The sequence below is a fragment of the Pantherophis guttatus genome, chromosome 1 (assembly GCF_059756535.1).
Source record: "Pantherophis guttatus breed Tessera chromosome 1, ASM5975653v1, whole genome shotgun sequence".
Lineage (NCBI taxonomy): Eukaryota > Metazoa > Chordata > Lepidosauria > Squamata > Colubridae > Pantherophis > Pantherophis guttatus.
The window spans coordinates 38,069,139-38,089,158 of record NC_142063.1 but is presented as its reverse complement, the minus strand read 5'-3'; the positions used below and the strand labels follow the sequence as shown (position 1 = coordinate 38,089,158).

Below are 20,020 nucleotides of genomic sequence, written 5' to 3'. Positions count from 1 at the left end.
TCTTTTTTCGTTGATATTCAAAATTACTGTCAGTTCGGCAACCTTACACTGTAAATGTACAATACAGATAAAATAGATATGCAGGTAGTCCTTGACTTACAACAGTTTGTTTAGTGACTGTTCGAAATTACAGTGGCAGTAAAAAAGTGACTTACGACAATTTTTCACATTTGTGACCATTGCAGCATTCCCATAGCCACGTGATTTACATTAGGATGCTTGGCAACTGACTCACATTTATGACGGTTGCAGGGTCCCAAAATTACATGATTCCCTTTTGCGACTTTCTGACAAGCAAAGTCAATGGAGAAACCAGGTTCACTTTACTAAGTTATTAATTCAACAATTGCAGTGATTCATTTAACAAATGAACAAAACTCACTTAACAAATTTTTCACTTAGCAACATAAATTTTGGCCTCAATTGTGGTTGTAAATTGAGAGCTAGCATTTACTGTATGTGTGCTATTGCTGACAGTGTAATTTCAGCTGTGTGCTACATGCTGCCATATACTATTAAGGTTAAAGCCACATGCTCTATTCAACAGAGCAGACTTTTGTTAAGTGCTCCCTTGCAATGTTTAGGTGCATCTATATTTGCTGTGATAGCACAGTTGTGCATTTTCTAGCAAACAGTAATGTGGATGTCTCAAAGGTGCTTTTTTTCAGGAGGCAACTGGACTTTTTCTTTGAAGACGTTTCGCTTCTCATCCAAGAAGCTTCTGCAGCTCTGATTGGATTGGATTGTAGGGAGTGGAAGGATTTATATTCCTTGCAGAGATGTGTAAAGCATATTAATCCTTCCGTTCCCCATCATCCAGTCAGAGCTGAAGAAGCTTCTTGGATGAGAAACGAAACATCTTCAAAGAAAAAACAAGTCCAGTTGCCTCCTGAAAAAAGCACCTTTGGGACAACCATAACCTGGATGACTGAGAATCTCCATAGACTTTTAGTAATGTGGGTGATAATACAAGTAAGAGTAAAGTACGGAAAGACAAAATGTTAGTGCTATTGCCATTTTGAGTAGGACATTCTTAAACTTTCCCCTTAAAAAGAAAGTCCAGGAGATAAAAAAAGGGAGATACAGGTGCTTGGTCAAGAAGAGATTGGTGTTGCATAAGAGTATCAGTATGGTTGAAAACACACCCTTGGGTTGAGAGTGGTTGGCATCCGTTTTACATGAAACCTCCAGCCCTTTCCTTATGGAAACACTGATGCTGGGATAGAGAATTGGGCATTAAAGTGGAAAATAAGGCCTTAAAATGATTGAGGTTTGCGAAGGGATGCTGTCAGACATGCTTGTGTTCAAGAGAGCAATTTCCAGTGGCTTTGCTCCATCTTATTTTTTTTTTCCCACTTAATTTTTCATACTTTACTTGCCTTCTTAATGCCCTGTCACTTTCTCTTACTAACTACATTAGTAGAATGCTGGAATAGTTAGTTCCCTGTCATTTTTTTAAAAAAACTGTTAAGAGTTATCAGCTCCAATTTAGGTTTTTAAGCAATATGTCTATTCTTATCTCTGCTTGGTAAAGGAACGCAATATGTTATGAGCAGTTGTAATTTTGCCTCATATGTGACATTTCTAGATATTTAATTCCATTGTTTATATGGTTAAAATTGTCCCTTGTAACAATTGCATAGGTTTCCCCCCTTTTATCCTCCTCTTTAATAGATTTAGCTAGTTACTCTTCTTTCTGTACTTTAGTAGCACTAATAACTTGTTTGGCTTCCCTCTGTAGATTCTTATAAACTTCTCAATCAACATTGGATCAGAAAACTGTGGCCCGTAACTAATATGCATCTTCATAAAATTACTCAGAGCTTGTCAGTCAGATTTTTATGATAAGTTTTCATTTTAATTCATCATTTTTTTTAACTTCTAGGACACCTGGGTTGCAAAATGATGGAGAGGAATACATAAAAAGATATAGGCAATTGGAGGCAAAAGAACTTGAGGCAAGAGGTGGCAGCTGTTCTTCCTCTAAACCAGGTATTTTCCCCACTTTCTTCTTATCTTAGAAATCTGTCCAATCATGTATTAAGCATAAAATGGATTGTGAAATGCGACATTTGGGAAACATTGCAATAAGACACTGTATTCGAAGGAATGGCTTTGTTTTCTATCCATTTCATCAGCAAGAGCTGAGTATGCCAGGAACGGAGAACATCCAGTGAAGCTGGCTGAAAGGAATTTGAAAAGAGAGGGAAGGAAGCACTTCTTCACATAGCCCTTACGCTAACCTTTTGAATTCATTAACATAAGATGCAGTTGTGACCCCTAACTTGCGGTAACTTTAAAAGTAAATTGAGTAAATTAATGAACAGCTATGGACAGCTATTGATCTTTATAATACTACACCTTGGGTGTTTGATTAAGATCAAGTGTAGATAACCTAAAATTACTTATGCGTCTATTTGGTTTGCCTCCCATCTTCTTTATACAGGAACTCAGTATAGCATACATAATGCTCTTTCCTCCTATTTTTCTCCACAACAATCACCCTAGGAAGAGAGGTTGGACTGAGAGAGAGTGATTGGCCAAAACATTACCAATTGATCTAAGATGAAGCGGAATCGGGGTGTCCCCACTCTTAGTTCAATGTGCATGCTTAACAACCCATGATCCTTGCTTAACAACAATAATAGGGACTGCAGGGATTGCCATTGCTAAGCAATGCAATCATGTGACATTGCACTTTATGACCACGTCATTTAGTGATGGAAATTGTCACCCCAATTGCTTCTATAACTTGAGGACTGCCTTGTAATTAACTAAACTGTAACTAACACTGATCAGGCAGCTGCACCTTGTGTCAGGTTGTAAATGTGGAATTTTCTTTAAGGACAGTTCAATATAAAGTGAATTGTAGTACTCTCACAGAGATGACAAGAATGTGAACATCTCCTGTTCCAGCTATGTAACCCAACTATCTGCTGGTTGATTTTACTGATGAAGCTTACTTGTTACCATTTTTCTGTTTTACCATTCTATAGCCTGCATTAACACAACATATTGAATCACAAATCAAACAATCTTACTTTAACAGAACAATTAGGAAATTATAACAAATATTTTTGGGGCCACACTTGAATGATAGGTCTCAAACATGTATTTCTATTTAATTAAGATAGTTAATTAATGCATTAGCTGTACTTACATTATTTATGTATACATATGTCAAGGTGATAATTTAAGAGCTGACCAGCTGATGGAATGAGGGGAATGAGTCAGCAGGGTCTTTGGCTGTTATCCCTTTAATCCCTGTAATAAGAGGAGGCCCTGCTAGAGTATTTGTTCGTCAAGTTTCTTTCCTGCTGTAATTGCTGTTTGATTAAATACTGCTTGTAGCATGTGTATGTATAGTATTCCTATATTCCTATTGTAGATACAAACCACTATTTGATACAAATCATTATGGCTGTGCTTGTTCCTGGGTTAGTACACATGATAGACCTGTGCACACTTTGACAACATAGATTTAAAAAATGCCCGAATCTCAATGACTCTAAACATTTTGCACTATAAAAAATTAGAATAATATATTAAATAGCAAGAGATGTGCACCCAGAGAAAGAATACTATGCCAAATAAAAACATTTAATATTTTAAATAGTTTGGATCAGGAGTGAAATGCTCCCAGTTTGGACCGGATCGCCCGATTCGATAGCGATGGCAGTGGGTGGTTCGGAGTACCGGTAGCAAAAATCTTTCCCCCCCCCCCATGCCCAGCTGAGCTGCGTGATCATCAGAGGCTTTTTTTTTTACTTTTAAAAGCATTTTTTCTACAACCTCTTCAGCCAAAGAGGTTGTAAAAAAAATGGTTTTAAAAGGCTCTGACAATCCCAGCTGAGTTGCCTGATTGTAAGAGGCTTTTTTTTTCTTTTAAAAGCAAAAAAAAAATGCTTTTAAAAGCAAAAAAAATGCTTTTAAAAGAAAACAAAATAGAAATATAGAAAAGGAAATAAAACAAGGCGTGTCTTAAGTGGGAAATTCCAGTGATGATTATGAGGAAAAAGGGAAGTGTTTGGCAATATAAATGTTTAATAATATTGTCACCTTTGTTATGTCTTCTATTAGAGGGATTGGATAGGGGGTGGAACCTTATTATACTACAATTATTTATAATGTTTATTATAAGAATAAAGTGGTGCCTTGGGAATCTTTTCTGAAGAAACTGAAGATTAAAATGTGTTTTAGCTTTAACTAGAAAGTAGATAGGAATAAAATACTTCCTCAATTTATGCAAGGCAGTGTTTTCCTGCAGTCCTGTTTGGAACTGTATATAAAAAAATAAATTTAGTTTTCTAGTTATTAACCAACACATTTCTAGGCACCTGTCAGTGAACTTCTGGGATTTTTCTAGCAACACTTGAAATATTTCTCTTAGCAGCTTGAAATATCTTCTAGTTCATTTGGTCAAATTGTGCAGAGCTCTTGATGTTTCCATACTGACATCTTCGAATTTGCCAGGGGGTAGATACCAGCCAGCTCTATAATGTTGTGACAGTATATAGTCGTTCAGAAGAAATGCATACTTAAAAATAGCCCAATATTAATAGTAGCATTTTATTATCAACACTATAACTCTTCACATAAGAATGGCTTATTTTTAGTTACCATACTGTAGCAATTAGTTATCTTCGTTATTAAGCTCAGATATAAACAGTTCACTTTACTTAAATTTACTGCATCACAACCAGGGAGATAGGGTTTTGCGATTTAGAACAAGCCAGGATTGTAAGACTGTTTCAGACCATGGTTAAGATTCTGGCTTGTTCTAAACCTCTAGTGTTTGAAGAAGACAATGCAAGTTATTATGTAACTTCTCTCTATTTAGTGTTGGTCAGATCATACCTGAATATTTCACCAAGTTCTGAGCATTGTATTTTAGGAAGGACATTGTCAAACTGGAGCATATCCAGGTAGACCATTAGATTATAAATGGAATAACAAGCCTAGGAGGAACCATTAGAAACATAGGATATGTTTTGGAGAAGATTATAGAGACACATAATAGCTCTTTTCAGGTACTGGATGTCATGTGAAAGACAAAGAATAGTTCAGAGTTATTCCAGAAGACAGGACAAGAAAATAATGGCTTAAATTACAAGGAAGTATATTTGGTTGAATATCAGGAAAATATTTAAATTTGCTCTATACTGGAACATAGAGCCTTGGTAGTACAGGGGTTTAAGGCACCCTGTTATTAAGCTTATTAAGACCAGCTGCCTGCAATTACTGCAGGGTTCGAATCTCGCCAAGGCTCAAGGTTGACTCAGCCTTCCATCCTTTCTAAGGTAGGTGAAATGAGGACCCAGTTTGTGGGGGCAATAAGCTGACTTTGTATAAATATACAAAAGGATGAAGGCTATTGCTGAGCACATTGTAAGCCGTCCTGAGTCTTCGGAGAAGGGCAGCATATAAATCAAATTTTTAAAAAAACCATAGTACTTCAGTAACTAGTGTAACTGACTGAATTAATTCAGTTGCCAGGGCCTAACACACTAAAGCACAGAACAAGCATACTGGTTGTTGGGGCTTATATAACAAAATAAGATATAAACCAGCCAACTCCATTATAGGTAAAGTAAAGGTAAAGGTTCCCTTTGCACATATGTGCTAGTCATTCTCAACTCTAGGGGGTGGTGCTCATTTCCGTTTCAAAGTCGAAGAGCCAGCGCTGTCTGAAGACGTCTCTGTGGTCATGTGGCCGGCATGACTAAATGCCACTAGGGATTCGAACCGTGAACTACCGACCTTTCGATCAACAAGCTCAGCGTCTTAGCCACTGTTTAGTGACCATTCAACGTTATGGTAGTGCTGAATAAAGAGTCTTTATTACTCAAAATTCTGGCTGTTGTAGCCCCTCTATGATAATGTGTCCAAAATTCGGGCCTGATCTGGCGGTACATATATAATTGCTTTTGGGCTGCCCACCTACCTGCTGCTACCAGTTGCCCCTGCTGCCCCACTTGCACCCACTTCATTAGGTGCCACTGCTATACCTGCCAGAATCTTCTTTCACATAGTCTTCTTTCACACCAGTGCAATGTGGGGATTGTCTTGCAGCCAGCCAGGGCCTTCTTTTGCAAAAGAAGCCATATGAAAGAAGGCCTCAGCTGTGTCGGATCAAAATAACCTTTCTAGCCAGATTTTTTTTTGTGTGTGTATGTGTGTGTTGGCATAGCCAGGGCTATCTTTCATGGGCTAGTGAAAGAAGCCCAGTGTATAAAAGAAGACCTGGCTGTTGTGTGGGCATGGCTGCAGGCACGGCTGGGTGGCGGGCAGTTGGCACCAGGGAGTAGGTGGGCATCTAAAATGGCAGAGATTTGGGGGGGGAGATAGGTGGGGAGGGTTCAAGAGGAGCAGGGGTGAAATGCTCCTGGTTCGGACCGGATCACGTGATCCGGTAGCGATGGCGGCGGATGGTTCGGAGAACCGGTAGCAAAAATCCCTGGCCCTCCCCCCATGCCCAGCTGAGCCGCACGATCATCAGAGACTTTTTTTTTTACTTTTAAAAGCATTTTTTCTACAACCTCTTTGGTTGAAAAAATGCTTTTAAAAGTAAAAAAAAAAAGCCTCTGATGATCGCGCGGCTCAGCTGGGATGGTCAGAGCCTTTTAAAGCATTTTTTTCTACAACCTCTTCGGCTGAAGAGATTGTAAAAAAAATGCTTTTAAAAGGCTCTGACGATCCCAGCTGAGTTGCCTGATTGTCAGAGCCTTTTAAAATCATCAGAGCCTTTATTCGTCAGAGCTGAAGAGGTTGTAGAAAAAATGCTTTTAAAAGTTAAAAAAAAAAAAAAGTTGGCCACGCCCACCCAGTCACATTATCCCCCACCAAGCCACACCTACAGAACCGGTAGTAACAAATTTTACATTTCACCACTGAAGAGGAGTGGACAGCCTGCGGCTTTTCTAATGCTTCTGCAGACAAAACATCCCTGTTTCTGCTGTCTCTAATCCAGAACTAATCCAGAACTATGCAAAATAATTATGCAGTTGGATTAGGAAGATCCAGATTAGGCAGAGATCCAGATTCAAAGGAGAAAATGTAACATAGAGTGCCATGGGTGAACATCTATGCCTTTTTCTGGAAAGTGTTATATCAATGTTATATGTTATATGAAGTGTTATATGAAGTGTAAATCTGAAACATCGATTGATTATGATAAAAGATTAAAATAATTAGGTTTTTTTGACAAGTTTTATTGGTTTTTCCCTCCCAATACACACCCACATATTTTTTTGAAAGAGTATTGATCATATCGTATCGTATCGTATCATATCGTATCATATCATATATCATATCATATCATATCATATCATATCATATCATATATATAATTCATCATATCCAAATATATTTTACTTAGTTACAGTTTCTGCCAAAGTGTTTTTTCCATATTTGTTAATCAAATTTTTCTATTCTTATTTTTCTAAACAGTATCTTCTTTCACCCTCAAATTCTATTGTTTCTATTCTTAATCATATACATTCTCCTTAATTTTATTTTTTATTAATTCAATCTTTATCTTAATATATTTAAATGTGTTCGGGGATGCCTTTCTTCCATTTCATCTTTTTTGTTTTACAGCAATCTTTCTTCTCTTTCTCTTCCTTTCCCTCCCTTCTTTTATCCTTCCTACCTTCTTCCCTCCTCTCCTATTCCTTCTCTACTTCCCCTTTGTTTCTCCCACTCCTCCTTTCCTCCCCCCTATCTAACCTTCCCTCCTACTCTTATTCCCCTTTCCTTTCTTCCTCTCATCTTCCCTTTCTTCTGTTCCTCTCTCTCCTTCTCCCTTCCTTCAATCTCCCTATTCCTTCTTCTATCTCTCTCTAATGCTGTACTCATTTTCAATTCAGTACTTTTTTTCTATGGTGTCCAGGCATCCCCATTTTTCTCTCCCTTTATTGCATATATTCCTCAAAATATTTTAAAATTCTTAACATTATGTTTCAACTTGTTTCATTTTTACCTTAAAATCTTTCAACTTAATTAACTTTCCACCTCTTATTTCCATTTCAATAGTTATTTTTCTCTTTTCCTAATATTTCAATTACTTCCTGATATTTTAACATATAGACTATTTCTATATCTGCTGGTCTACTTACAACAATTTCTTAGATCAGTGTCAAAACTAGAACTTTAGGAAAAAATAAAAAGAAAAGCATGAAAGTAAAATTTGAAAAATTGAATGAAACTACAAAATATCACTTAGCAATGAAAATTGGTGTCTCAATTGATGCTGTAGGTCAAGGACTATCTTAGTTGCAAAGAATGTATTCAGGATATAAGGAACAGTTAAAAGAGAAAGCATGCAGAATGATTTTGATGAAAATAAAGAAGTAGTTTTAGAAGTGGGTGAAAAATGAAGCAAGAAGCTTGCAGCAGAGTGAAGCGAATTACAAATAAGAGTGATGAAATTATTTCTGATCAAACTGAAGTGGAATTGCTGGAAGGAGAATTTTGTGATGGGAATACTAATTAGTATGGAAATTGCCTTGTATGTCAAGGAATGGTATTGAAATGAATTCTATAAACGTTAAAGCACAAGAAAAAAAATGATGAAAAGGTAGAAAGAATGTGGAAAGATGGTAAGGCTGCAGATATAGATGATATGACAGCAAATACCTGAACTAAAATATTAATAAGGTTTGCTTACAAATATTTCCCTGATAAGAGTGAATGCAAAACACATAAGAGGATTGATTTTTGTTAAATGTTCTGGAAAGATGTTTGGCAGAATTCTGCTTTAAAGGACATAGAAGTGATGACTAAAGAGCGGCATAGCGGCCTAGTGGTGAAGCCGCTTGCCTTCCACTTGAAAGGTTGGCAGATGTAGCAGATGTTTGTCTCCTAGAGTGCAAAGAAAAAATATATTTTATATGGGGGTAAAAAAAGGGAGTTTAGAGGTGATGAGTAAAATTTTGGAAGTGCCAGCATGGTTTTGTTGGGCATAGGATATTCAGATTTCCAAAGAACATAAGCCAAAGATTCTTTTGTTGATTCTTTATATTGTGTTATTCTTAAAAGATAACAATAAGTGCCATACCAAAGAACGTTGGACATCAATTAGAAAATCTGTGCATTGACAAAATTTTCGTCTGTCAATTGTAATAGACCATTCGGCTTGGATCTGCACATATGCTATGCCAATACATTATGACATACTAGGTACTTGGGAAGAATTCAATGCGTACGAGGATCAAGACCTGCTAAAGAACGGGCAACTATGACTTTACATTGCTATAAATTAATAAACAAATAACAATTTATTAACTGCATTGCTGAGTCCACAGAGCACATTAAGAATAAATAACATTACAGCTTAATGTGTTGAATAAACTAGAACATTTGTTATCTTTCTAAATTCATAATTTCAGATGCTTGAAAGAAATAGCAAAATATAAATGGTGCATATGAATGAGAAGAAATTTCAGTTAGATCACTGAGATACCAGTTCTTGCATTCATTTCTTTTCATCCTCTTACATGATTTCTGTCAAAAGCAGGTTTCTTCACTGTGTGAATGCTGCTGTGTGATAGAGCCAACTGTAGATCTTATGCACAGTTGAAGGAATAGTTTGGATATTAAAAATTAGAAAACAGGCAATCAATCAGAAGAGATGCAAACTATAGTGGTTGCACGAATCTCTTGTGCTAATTTGTGCTCAGTATTTACTGCTGATCTGATCTGTGGAAACTTAGATTTTGTGATCTCCGAGTACAGTATTTTGATTAACCTGCATTTCTTATCTCTTCATTAGTGTCTCCAGAATCACCTCAGCATGAATCTACTTTTGGGACTTACATACCAGATGGCAATTACAAATACCCTGATTTGCCCATCTCAAGATACAAGGAAGAGGTTACCAATTTATTTTTAAATATAACTAAAATTACAACTGTTAGGTCTTTCTTCCCCCCTGTTCCAACACTTTTCTTTGATTTCTTTTGCTTTTGTCCATTAATGATTTTTTTGATGCTGAATTAACTTTATTTTTCAGTCTTTCAAGCTTGTCTCCATAAATATAAGTTTACATTAGGCTAACTGGGTTTGTTGTTCACCCTATTTTGAATGGGAAATTCACTTCCTCAGAAGGTAACAAATGCAGAGCCAAAAGTGCTTGTAAATATGCCACTTACAATAGTGGCCAAAATTGTGGAAACCTTTTGGGAAAAATGTATTTTATAAAACTAGCTAATAACACCACTTTTTTTTGGAGTAGTACCATAAAATTATATATCAATGGAAAGATAATTTAATGTAATAATTTTTATGAAGGATTTGCTATTAGAATAGCAGTTACAGTATAAAGAAGAAAAGTGAAACACGTAGAAAAAATGAGATATACAAAAATTATCACATCAGTTAATACTTAGTTGGGTAACCTTTAGCATGAATTACGGCCTTACAACGTCTTCCCATGAAGTGAACCAAGTCTTTTAGTTCTGCAGCTGTTACAATGTGAAGCCAAGATTGAATGATTAACTGGCTTTTATTGCTGGGTTGCTTCTGACTAACAAGTTTCTTTAGTCAGCTCCATAGATTTTCAATTGCGTTAAGGTCGGGGCTATTCCCAGGACATTCCAGCAGTGGAATATGATTATCTTGAAACTCCAAAAAAAAAGTGGTATTATTAGCCATCAAACCTCAAAAATACACTTTTCCCAAAAGGTTTCCACAATTTTGGCCATTACTGTACTTTGCAAATTCAAGAGATGTATATGGCCTGAAATGCTTTTCTTCAACAGCATTGATGTGACAGTGGTAATCTTTTCTTTACTTTGGATAATGTTGCCACAGTTATTCACACTTCAATAATGTCTCAAAGAAATTATTCAGAAGCATGGAGTTACTAGGGAAAAAGAACTGCAATCCTTACAATAAGGCAGCAAAGCTATAATCTTATACTACTTGCCAGGCATTTGGCTTAAACACAACTCTCCAGTGTATTGTGTCCTTTTTAGTATATGTTTGTTTTAATGGAAAATAAATTTAACAATACAGTAAACTATCTTCTGCTGATTGTACTCCAGCAATTTAAGGAATGCTTCATAAATTAAATATATGTGAAGTAAATTAGTGTTGGTTAAAAAAGATTGGAGAATAAAAGGAAATTCATGTATAAACAAAGGTTTTATGGAATATGGCTTAAAAGTGTGGGTTTAAAAAAACAACAACAGTTGGGATTTAACAATATCTGGAGACTTGCTCTTGATGTAATGTTCTAGAGGAGAATACTTAGTAGCTGGATCAGCAAAAGATGAGAAATGATAATTTTTTGGGATAGACAGCCAAATATGGTAGAAGTGGAAGAGGCTAAAAAGTGAGACAAAGCAGTTTTGGAAACTGTAAAGTACACCAACAAGAATTTTCTACAGAGAATATAGAAAAGAGAAATTCAGAATTTTTAAGACTGAAAGAAAGCGGTAAGGCATAAAAAAGAAGGCAGAACTGTAAAAATATTTTAAGATTTGGGTCTCTCATCTTTTAATATTTTTTTTTTAAAATTTCAGATAGTTTCGTTGATAGAAAACCACTCAGTGGTAATTGTACATGGATCTACGGGTAGTGGCAAAAGCACACAACTTCCACAGTATGTTTTGGATCACTGTGCGCAGCACTCTATTTATTGTAACATTGTAGTTACACAGCCCAGGAGAATTGGTGCCAGCAGCATTGCAAGATGGATTAGCAAGCAGAGATCGTGGCCCTTGGGTGAACTTGTGGGCTACCAGGTAGAGCAATGTGTTACTCTGCATCACATGATATCTCTGCAATGGAAATCACATCCAGGTTTTGCCTCCCCCCCTTTTAAAGTTCATTACCTGTACTGCAAGAGACAGTTCATTTAATTTCTTTCATAGCTTCTGGTGTACTAAAATTAGAAATGTAGCTTTGTAGAAAAGACAATGGTCAAAACACAAGATTGTATAAGTGGAACAGGAGTCTACTTTCCCATCGTTCCATCTGTAGCCTCTTTATGTCTAAATTTGGTCTAAAGCAGTGGTTCTCAACCTTCCTAATGCTGTGACCCTTTAATACAGTTCCTCATGTGGTGACCCCCAATCATAAAATTATTCCTAAAACCATTGAAAATATATGTTTTCTGATGGTCTTAGGTGACCCCTGTGAAAGGAACGTTCGACCCCCAAAGGGGTCGCGACCCACAGGTTGAGAACCACTGGTCTAAAGTCAACTCTTGGGAGTGGGTCTTGAGATTGAAGGAGGAATGAGAAATTCAATCTGTATAGCCTTTTGTCCGTTGAACAACCACTATTGCATCTATGCCCTTGGTATTTTGGATGAAAGCTTACGGTTGAGGTTCCTTGGATTCCTTCCACTGATAAATCCTATCCTTGACTAAAAGGTATTTTTGTAGTCTATCATTACGATCCCCCAGTTTGATGACTGAGCTCATATTTTTATATTTTCTTTGTAAATACGTTTGTATAGTTTCTCCTGAATTTGTCTTTAATCAGACATTTAAAATGCTTCTGTTCCAGTGTTTTATTAATGCATTATACATTGTTTTTGACTTCAAATTGTTATAATTTAATTTTGTTTTAAATTTTCATAAGATATTCTGGGAAATCTTCCTTTCATCTAAAGAATAGAAGTCACTAAGCACCAAAATGTCTTTGACTTAATGGCACTGAAGTACATTAATACAAACCATATACAAATAATTGGAATACAGGCACAAACTTAAAAGACACATAGTGGCAGCAACTTAAACATGGATACTATTATCTACAAATGAGGGGACAATGCAACATTAATGTTCTGGGCTAATTTTAATTTTTTTTAGAAAATTGTATCACATGATAAGTTTTGTATCCTTTTATTTATTCTCAACCATTTGTGTGTGTAATTTCTTAAAGACCATGGAATTATTTTGGCAAGTGAGATTGTAGTACTTGCTGCAACCCATGCTGTTCATTCAAATAAATGTGGGGCTTCTATTTAATACTTCCATATTTTAAAATGTAGTGGTGAGTTTATCACGGATATTTACAGTTTTCCTAATGATTTCTAAATAAATGCAACATGTGCTGTACCTTTCCAACTTTCCAGGTTGGTTTAGAAAAAGTTGCAACAAAGAACACGAAGCTGATTTACATGACAACTGGTGTCCTGCTGCAGAAAGTAGTTGGAGCCAAAAGTCTTTTGGAGTTCACCCATATCTTCATAGATGAAGTAAGTTGGAGAAAAGTAGAACATCAATTTAAAACTGACCTGTTTATCTTGAATGCTTCTGGTTTCTTTGGATTATGCATATGTAAAATTATATTTAGTCTTGTTTTTATCACAGATATTTTCTATGGCTGTCTTCCAGGGGTGAAATGCTCCCGGTTTGGACCGGATCGCCTGATCTGGTAGCGATGGCGGCGGGTGGTTCGGAGAACCGGTAACAAAAATCCCTGCCCCCCCCATGCCCAGCTGAGCCTTTGAAAAGCATTTTTTCTACAACCCCTTCGGCTGAAGAGGTTGTAAAAAAAAAATGCTTTTCAAAGGCTTTGACGATCCCAGCTGAGTTGCCTGATCGTCAGAGGCTTTTTTTTCTTTTAAAAGCAAAAAAAAAAATTGCTTTTAAAAGAAAACAAAAGCCTCTGATGATCAGGCAACTCAGCTGGGATTGTCAGAGCCTTTGAAAAGCATTTTTTTACAACCTCTTCAGCCAAAGAGGTCGTAGAAAAAATGCTTTTAAAAGTAAAAAAAAAAAAAGTTGGCCACACCCACCCGGTCACATTACCCCCCACCAAGCCATGCCCACAGAACCGGTAGTAAAAATGTTACATTTAACCACTGATGTCTTCATGAGTGTTCTGTTAATGATATACAGTATACAAGATTTGCTTAAACAGTAAAAACATTGATGTATTAATGTCTATGGAGATTCTCAGTCATTCAGGTTATGTTTGTCCCAAAGGTGCTTTTTCAAAAGGCAACTGGACTTTGTTTTTCCTTGAAGGCTTTTCACTTCTCATCCAAGAACTGAAGAAGCTTCTTGGATGAAAACCAAAATGCAAAGAAAGTCCAATTGCCTTTTGAAAAAGCACCTTTGAGACATTAATGCCTTAGGGATAAGTTCCCATTTCTTTGGAATACGGGTAGTCTTCGACTTAGGATCACAGTTATTTTTACTTCAGTCATTAAGCAAATCATTGCAGCTGTGAAATGAATCACACTGTAATTAAACAAATCTGATTTCCCCAATGCTGCTTGTCAGAAGCCATTTAGGAAGGTTGCAAATTGTGATCATGTGACCGCAAGATGCTGCAACCGTCATAAATGCAACTAGTTGCCAAGTGCTTGATTTGCAAGCATGTGACAGTGGAGACAATCGTAACAATCGTAACTGCAAGGGCAGGTTGTAATGTTTTTTCTGTCATAACTTTGAACTGTTGTAAAATGAATCATAAGTCGATTAACTGTATACATGGGTCTTACCTTTTAATTTTCTCAAGGTGAGTTATATGTCTGGCATCTCTGGGCAGTTTTCAAGATACATGGTTTATAATTGCCCTGAACCCAGTTTTTTTTTTTTTTTAAATAATCCTGGTTTAGTTTTCCACTTGAATAGTTGAGCCTGGCATGTATGTTATAACCTCTCCAAAAATTCAAAATTAAAATTTGGTAACTCTTGCTGGAAGATTTTAGGACCATATTCAAAGCTTTTAAAAATTGTACAGTATTGTTGAGGCCTTAGGACATACATGTCTAATTTAGTTCTTTCGTTTGTAACTCTCTTATTTAGGTCATTAGCTGTATTTTAGCAAAGCTCTTTCATTGTCTACCTTCCTTTTTTATATAACTATTGAAAGCCTGCTGTTTGCTAATGGCTCATCTCAGAATCCATGTGCATCTTTAGTAAACTCATTTCAAATTGGAACTGTCTCATCTTTTAAAATAATGTTTTAGATACATGAGCGTACAGAAGACATGGATCTCTTGCTGTTGGTGATCCGTAAACTGCTGCGAACAAATTCACGATTTGTGAAGGTAACTGAGAATTTCCAGGATTATTCAGTAATATAGTGATACTCTACCACAGCTGTGGGGAAAAGTTCCTAAGTTTCTGTTATTAACATTTACCAATAGGATATAGGCAGCTGTTTGTAGAAAGTTTTCATTGCTTTTGATCATGTACGTACATTCATTATTTTTCTCGTTCACAAAGAACACCAATACTGGCAGTCCTCACTTAACAACTGATCAAAGTTATTATGGACCCCCCCCAAAAGATACAGGTAGTGCTTGACTTACAACAGTTCATTTAGTGACCATTCAAAGTTACAATGTCACTGAAAAAAATGATTGATGACCATTTTTCACAATTAACAATCTTTGTAGCATCCTCATGGTCATGTGATCAAAATTCAGATGCTTGGCAACTGGTTCATACTTTTTTTTTTTTTTAATTTGATTTATATGCCGCCCTTCTCCGAAGACTCAGGGCGGCTTACAGTGCATTAAGCAATAGCCTTCATACTTTTGTATATTTTATACAAAGTCAGCTTATTGCCCCCACAAACTGGGTCCTCAATTTACCTACCTTAGAAAGGATGGAAGGCTGAGTCAACCTTGAGCCTGGCAAGATTTGAACTTACTTTAATTGCAGACAGCTGGAGTTAAATTACAGTGCCTTGTCTGCAGAGCTATCCAGGCTCCTTATGACCATTGCTGTATTCCAAGGTCATGTGATCACCTTTTGTGACCTTCTGACAGGCAAAGTCAACGGGGAAACCAGATCCACTTAACAAAGGGATTACAAACTTATCAACTGCAGTGATTCACTTAACGACTGTGGCAAGGAAGGTCGTAAAATGGGTCAAAACTCACTTAACGAATACTTAACAACAGAAATTTTGGGCTCAATTGTAGTTGTAAATTGAGGACTACCTCTACTGAGCACCCAAATTCAAAATTGTGATGTCACACACCCCTTCTCAGTCACATGATTGCATTTGGGGTGCTCTGCAGCCAATCCACATTTATAGGTGTTTGCAGTATCCTGTGATCACATGACCATGATTTACAATTTGTTTGTTTTTGGCTGGAAATTGGCATTTACTTTTGATTTCTGGCAAAGAAATGCCCAAATGCCCATTGTAAACAATGGATTTGCTTAGCAAATACAGTGTTCATTTAATAATCATGGCATTTGCTTAATCACCGGCACAAAACATAATGTAAAATCAGTTACGCACAACCGGTGTGACATTCAACTGTAATTTCAGGCTCAATTACGGTCATAAGTCAAAGAATACCTGTACCAGGGATGAAATGCTCCCGGTTCGGACCGAATCGCCCGATCCGGTAGCGATGGAGGCGGGTGGTTTGGAGTCTCTGATGATCGCGCGGCTCAGCTGGGATCGTCAAAAGCTTTTAAAAGAAAAAAACCCTTTTTTTCTTTTAAATGTCTCTGACGATCCAGGCTGAGTTGCCTGATCGGCAGAGGCTTTTTAAAACTCTGCTGGGATCGTCAGAGCCTTTTGAAAGCTTTTTTAAATAACCTCTTCGCCAAAGAGGTTGTAGAAAAAATGGTTTTAAAAGTAAAAAAAAAAAAAAAAATTGGCCACGCCTACCCAGTCACATTACCCCACCACCACCAAGCCACGCCCACAGAACCGGTAGTAACAAATTTTAGATTTCACCACTGACCTGTACCTTATTCTTAAAATGTTTGGCTTCAGCATTGCTCTGTATTTAAGAAAGTGAATAATCTTTATCTTAAGATAAATTCTTCTCATGCCTGAATTCGTTTTCAGTCTTTTCTCCACTGCCATCTGCTACTAATGCTTAAGTTGTTCCCCAACTGCTGAAAAGCTAAATTCAATCCTTTTAAATCTAAGAATTGCAGCTAAATTCATTCTGAAACAATCCCGTTGTCCCCATCCCCCCCTATATTGGGGGGGGGGCAGTGTTCTCATCTGGAGAGTTCAGAGATCTGCATGGCATTAATAAGGGGGTAGCCATAAAACTTCAGAGTGCCCCTTTTGAGCATCCATCTTTAAACATTGGCTTCTGCCCATAAAATGCTTGAAGGGATAACTGACATTAATAACTTTATGGCAATAAAAACTATGCACAGTTTAGTGTGTTATATTGATGGCTGTAAAATTACTTTCTCTCAACTGTGAAAGAAATTCAAGACGATGGTGTTTACTTTGTGAAGTGGTTCTCAACAGACATTGACAGCATGGGTGGGCTTCAAAAATGTTAGCAAGGGGTTCTCTGCCCGTTTGCTGGGTGTACGTGGCCATGGCGGGCGTGGCCTAGTCGGCCTCCTGCACCACAGTGGGAGGGGGTATTTTTGCCCTCCCCAGGCTCCAGAGGCTTTTCTCTAGCCTCTGGGAGGGTGAAAATGGCCTCCCCAGACTCCGGAGGCCCTCTGGAGGATGGAAACGGACCTGTTTCTGGCCTTTCCGAACTTCCAGTAGGCCTGATTTTCACCCTCCCCGAGCCTCCATGCACGCCCTGCACTACCTGCATCCAAAATGGGCCGCAAGGGCACTCCTGGGAGGGGATGGGTGGGTGGGGCCAGCCAGGAGTGGGTTTTGGGGGTTCCCCGAACTGCACAGAATCTTAGCTAGAGGTTCTCCCAAACCCCTGCGAACCTCCACCAGCCCACCCCTGATTGACAGTTGAGAACCGCAGGGATACAGGTGGGTGCGGATAAAAAACGAAGTAGGCAACTAAAAATATTTCCCGGCCTGAAACGGAAGTGTTGCATCTTAACAACCCACTCAGGTTTTAATCGTCAGTCCTAAACCCAAAAATGTTTTATGACATTCTCCTATATATAAATTTGGAACTGATTTTAGACATATAAGAAAGTTTCTTCTTCACATTAATGTGATATTTTCTCATATATATTTCATTTTTGAATTTGAGAGATATGACTAAAATTACACGTTGTATTAAGAAAGTTCTATTTTATGGGATGTTGCTTGGACTATAAGGGCCAAATTGAAGGGTGTAGGAGAGGATGGAGTGCAGTCACATCAAAATTTGCTGTTGCCTGGCCTGAACCTTCTAAAAATATTGTTTTTTAAGATAATTCTGATGTCTGCAACTATTGACTGTCAAGAATTTGCCAACTATTTTGCACTACCAGTTCGCAACAAATTGTATCCAGCCTATGTATTTCAAGTGGAAGGAAAACCTCATGCGATTGATGAATATTACTTGGATGATCTGAAGCCTGTCCTTAGTCATATTAAGGTATGGAATAACCAACTTTGATTTATCTGTCATTGGATAGCCAGAAGGAGGGGCCCTGCTGGTGCACTGCTTAGAATGCAGTATTGTACGCCTGTAGCCTGGAATTTGATCCTGACTGAGCTCAAGGTAAACTCAGCTTTCCATCCTTCCAAGGTTGGCAAAATGAGGACCTAGATTGTTGGAGGCAATATGCTGTCATTGTAAACCATCCAGAGAGTGCTGTAAAGCACCATGGGGTGGTAATTAAGTGCTATTACTATTTCTATCTAAAATATTTAAATAGCAGAGATTATTGAAATAGAGAATTTTTCCAATCAGTTTTGAAATTATTATTATTATTAGCATATGGCTTTGTTACAGTTGCCAGGAGACCACAATGCAAGTGCAGAGTAATAGTTTGGCTTGCCAAGGTACCAGCCCTGTTGTAGCATGCACTTGCACCCTTCCCAAGATGCTCCACAGGAGGGCGAACTGGTTTCATACCAGAGAGAAGATGAGGGCTCTTCCTGCAGTATTACCCAAGGTCCCTTCCCAGAGCTGCCTTGCAATAGGCACAGCAACCAGGAAGGTTCAGAGCCATCAGGAATCTGACTGGCTGCACAGAGCACCAACTGGTCTCCCCCTCAAAATGGTACTTATCTACTTGCATAAAGCATGCTTTCTAATAGTTACATGGACAGAAGCTGAGGCAAGTGACAGGAGCTCACCCTGCCACATAGTGCTAGGACTTGCATCATCGGAGCAAAGGCCATCTCCAGTGTCATTAAGTCTCTGAGCCACTGCTCCTCCGGTTTTGAAATCATATTGGTTTTAAATCTAACGAGATTCCATACTATCAGTACCTGAGCTCATACGCTTACTATGTGTCATGCACTGTTTCAATCAAGATTTTTTGAATAAACTATAGCCATTTAAGTTGAAGAAAGAAAAAAAATCTGAATTCAATAAGCAAGATAACGCTGGTTACAAATCATAATGGCTAATTTTTTAAAACTCTATTATAAGGGTTCATCTAGTATGATGCAGTTGAAATGGTGAATCATACCATTGATTAATAGTTATAAAGTTTTGTGTTAGGAATTACAGGAGGCAATGGGAGATGATGATGATTGATTCTATGCTCTAGGCAGAGAGAATAGGCTTGCAAAAACATTAAAAGAATAGAAACTCTTTGATAGGGTTTTGTCAATTATGTGTCAGCTTCAATGGATAGTGTCAGGAGGGAGGATTTAATAGTATCTGACATTTATGAAAGATTGCTGGTGATGGGTTGACAACTGTAAAAATAACCAGGATGTTCACTGGATGACCTTTTGCTGTTGGGTTAGATCTGTCAAATGTGCAGTTGCCTCAAGGGTAGATTACTGGCATACTCCAACCCCGGCATCCTCGTGAATGGGAGAGGAGTTATTTTGGGTTTCTGGCTTACTTTTTCTTTTGATTATGTGACTTTAATCCTCTAATGTTTTTTTTTTTATCTGGCTGCTATGTATTTCTCTTCTTTTTCCCCTCTCACTGATCTGTTTCTTTAGTAGCCACCTTTTCTTTCCTTAACTGAGAATGAAAACTAGGATGCTATAGATGATGGTTTGCTCTACAGCTCTCGTGCAGTTTTAAAGGAGGTTTGCTTGGAAAAGAAGGCTTTGCATATCAGCTTGATTAAATGATGGTTGTCCAATTCTAAAAAATAGAAATGAAGTCACAGTAGAACAGACAGAATGAATTTCAGAAAACTTGGTTGATTATATGAATGGGCTCAGGGCCTTGAGCCTGATATTGT

At 37.5% G+C, this 20,020-nt stretch overlaps 1 protein-coding gene across 2 annotated transcripts in view; it reads left to right on the top strand.

Moving 5' to 3' along the window:
• The window catches only part of TDRD9 (tudor domain containing 9), a 91,052-nt gene that overhangs the window by 17,900 nt on the left and 53,132 nt on the right, over positions 1-20,020 (top strand). For both annotated transcript variants that reach the window (XM_087871875.1, XM_034418557.3), the window contains exons 2-7: positions 1,886-1,992; positions 9,773-9,873; positions 11,526-11,747; positions 13,087-13,209; positions 14,935-15,015; positions 18,073-18,240. In XM_087871875.1, coding sequence (XP_087728001.1) covers positions 1,886-1,992; positions 9,773-9,873; positions 11,526-11,747; positions 13,087-13,209; positions 14,935-15,015; positions 18,073-18,240 — 802 coding nt within the window. The remainder of the gene's footprint in view (positions 1-1,885; positions 1,993-9,772; positions 9,874-11,525; positions 11,748-13,086; positions 13,210-14,934; positions 15,016-18,072; positions 18,241-20,020) is intronic.